This window comes from Manihot esculenta, chromosome 11 (genome assembly GCF_001659605.2).
Source record: "Manihot esculenta cultivar AM560-2 chromosome 11, M.esculenta_v8, whole genome shotgun sequence".
NCBI classification, from domain to species: Eukaryota; Viridiplantae; Streptophyta; class Magnoliopsida; order Malpighiales; family Euphorbiaceae; genus Manihot; species Manihot esculenta.
Genome location: NC_035171.2, coordinates 15,679,822 through 15,683,253, shown reverse-complemented (window position 1 = coordinate 15,683,253; position 3,432 = coordinate 15,679,822). Strand labels below are relative to the sequence as shown.

Below are 3,432 nucleotides of genomic sequence, written 5' to 3'. Positions count from 1 at the left end.
CACTTCTTGGGAAGGTATGGTAAGAGCCTTTCTGAATAAATATTTTCCAATTTCTAAAATAATAGGCATAAGAAGAGAGATTAGTTGCATTAAGCAAGAAGAAACTGAAGATTTGTATGATTACTGGGAAAGATTTAATAGATTGTGTACAAATTGTCCTCAACATGACATTTCAGAAAGATCACTCATAGAATTCTTCTATGGAGGTTTGCTACCATCCGAAAGGAAATTCATTGATGTAGCATGTAGAGGTTCAATTAAAGATAGCACACCTCAAGCAATTAGAGAGTTGATTTCAAGACTTGCAGTAGCATCTAGACAATATGGAGATGAAAAGCAATTGCAAGAAGGAGTCAATGAGGTAGGTACATCTGTTCTCACTTCTCAAATTTCTGAACTAACCTCTGCTTTGAAAAGTCTTGTTATAGGTCAAGCTCAACAACTTCAACAAGTACATGCATTTGAAGGATCCTATGGACAACCAAGACATGATCCTTACCTTGACACCTACAATCCATGTTGGGGAGACCAACCGAATTTTGGTTATGCTAGGACTAACAACTACCAGGACTATCAAGGATATCAAGCCCAACCAGCACCTCTAAGTTCCAACCAACACCTTGAGAAGATGATGGAGACATTGGCAAGTTCTATGCAAAGCATCCAACAGCAGATAGAACAAATGACCACCTCATTAAATGCAAACATGTTAAGGAGAGAGGAAGAGTTTCAAGATGATAAGACAAATGATGAAAGTTCACAAGTACAACAACAAGCTGCTGAAGAGAAACAACCAGAAAATTGTTTGCCTAAACAAACTTATCAAACAGAATCTGTTGATAATTTAGATATCATTGATTGTTTGAGTGAAAATATTTTTTTTGTAAATCAAGATGATATACTAAATGATGATCTTTGCAGGAATGAGAGCCAGAAAGAGTCGAAACTTAAGGAAATAGTTTGCAGCATCCATCAGATGAACTGCAAACCGCTACAGGAAGTACAGAAACCAGTTGCACCACTTCAGAATGGAGTACAGACCACCCCTGCGCAAGAAGAGGCATCTGAAAGCCTCTCAGGCGCGCCCATTCAGCTTCCCATGCAAATTAGCTCTCCTCCGCCTCCCTTTCAGCCAAGTCCTGCGCAAAAGGAAGCTTCTGAATCCAGTTCTGCGCCATCTCCTTTGCAGTCAAGTCTTGCACAGAAGGAGACTTCTGAAACCACCTCTGCGCAGACACCTTTGCAACATCTCTCAGAATCTGAAGAATATAAGAATGACCACCTTGAACAAATCTTCCTTGCCCAATCTGATGAGCCATGGTACGCAGACATGGTAAACTACTTAGCCACAGGTAACTTGCCTTCTGACATGCCAAAGCACACCAAAGATAAGATAAAGAAAGATGCCAAATACTATGTTTGGGATGAGCCATATTTGTGGAAACATTGTGCTGACCAAATGATAAGGAGATGTATTCCAGACCAAGAAATAGCTTCAGTACTCACTTTTTGTCACTCATATAGTTGTGGTGGACACTTTGGTCCCAGAAAAACTGCTCATAAGATACTTGAAAGTGGTCTGTTTTGGCCCACTATTTTTCGAGATGCTTTTATGTTTTGCAGATCATGTGCTAGGTGTCAACAAACTGGAAATCTGAGCAAAAGAAATCAAATGCCACAGAACCCCATCATGGTCTGTGAGGTGTTTGATGTGTGGGGCATAGACTTCATGGGCCCATTCCCACCATCCTTGGGATACACCTACATCATCCTTGCAGTGGATTATGTATCCAAATGGGTGGAAGCTAGAGCAACAAAGACTGATGATGCCAAGGCCGTAGTAGACTTTGTGAAGTCCCACATCTTTGCCAGACATGGAGTACCAAAGGCAATCATCAGTGATAGAGGGACCCATTTTTGCAACAAGGTAGTGGAAAGCCTCCTCAGGAAACACAATGTGATCCATAGAACATCCACAGCCTACCACCCTCAGACAAATGGGCAAGCTGAAGTATTCAATAGAGAAATCAAGGCCATCCTTGAGAAGACAGTCTCCCCTAACCCAAAAGATTGGAGTGCCAGACTAGAAGATGCTTTATGGGCCTACCGAACAACTTACAAGACTCCCATAGGCATGTCCCCTTACCGATTGGTCTATGGAAAAGCTTGTCACCTTCCAGTCGAGCTTGAACACAAGGCATATTGGGCTGTAAAGAATTGCAACATGGACCTCAAGGAAGCTAGACACCACCACAAATTGCAACTGCAAGAGCTAGAGGAAATAAGACGAGACGCATATGAGAACTCTTGGAACTACAAAGCAAAAACAAAGCCACCCATGACAGTCATCTTTCAAGAAAACAATTTGAGGTTGGTGATAAAGTCTTACTCTTTGACTCCCGTTTAAAATTGTTTCCAGGAAAGCTACAATCTAGGTGGATTGGACCATTCATTGTGGAACATGCCTACCCCCATGGAGCTGTAGACATCAAAAGCATAGAAACTGGAAAAATCTTCAAAGTAAATGGGCATCGATTGAAACCATATTATGAAGGATTCGCAATGCAAGTAGTGGAAGAAATTCTACTTTCTCGGTCTGAATAGTGATCATGCCATGCACACCACACCCCAGGGGAGTATTCAGATTCCTTTGTTCTCTTCTTTTCTTTTACATTGAGGACAATGCATGATTTAGATGTGGGGGTGCATATTTCTGAATCTTTATTTTTGTTTATTTTTGCTTTAATTTTCAGTTTGAATTTTTGTTTTCATTTTCAGTGTGATTTTTTTTAAATTTTTCGTTTTTGCTTTCAATAACACACAACCACAGTCTTCTTCTTTTTGATTTGCTCTACTCAAACTGATAAACTATGTTGGATGAGCTTTTCTTTCCATGACCCCATTGATGTGATGACTCTTTAAACTTATGTTGAATCAATTGCAGTGAGTTATATTCATGTTTGAGAATTACTTTTTGAATTGAATCTTTGAGTTTGCCATGGTGAAAAATATATTGATGACCCTCAATTGATGAGAATATATTAAAAATTGTGTGAATGAACTTAACATTACTTGATTTAGCAATTGGTGTTGATTTGCCCAAATCATTGAGAGAAAGAAAATTCAGCAAAGGCAAAGACCTCAAAAGCACAAATCAAAAACTGTTTCAATGGTCAAAAGACTAAGAACAGAGCTAGTAGCCACTTGGAAAGGTGACCAACTGAGTAACTGGGGGTGGGTATCACAAATATGTACCTTCAAGTCAAAAGGTTAGTGACTTCTCCAAGCAAGATCTAAAGTGCAAAAAGCCTGAATAAAGTAATTCAAGGTAAGGGCAAGTCACACCAAAAGCTGGAAAAAGTCTTAACAAATAATGTGCATGTATGGTCTCTCTTGAGGAAAACAAATTCTAGCCATAGTGAGTAAAGGGAA

The 3,432-nt window shown here is 39.6% G+C and overlaps 1 protein-coding gene across 1 annotated transcript; it reads left to right on the top strand.

The window, feature by feature from the left end:
- The first annotated feature begins 973 nt into the window (after positions 1-973).
- Positions 974-1,683, top strand: LOC122725185. Its single transcript, XM_043962184.1, has 2 exons — positions 974-1,352; positions 1,624-1,683. Exons 1-2 carry the CDS (start codon positions 977-979, stop codon positions 1,656-1,658), a joined length of 411 nt encoding a protein of 136 aa, XP_043818119.1. The 5' UTR covers positions 974-976; the 3' UTR covers positions 1,659-1,683.
- Positions 1,684-3,432: the final 1,749 nt, after the last annotated feature.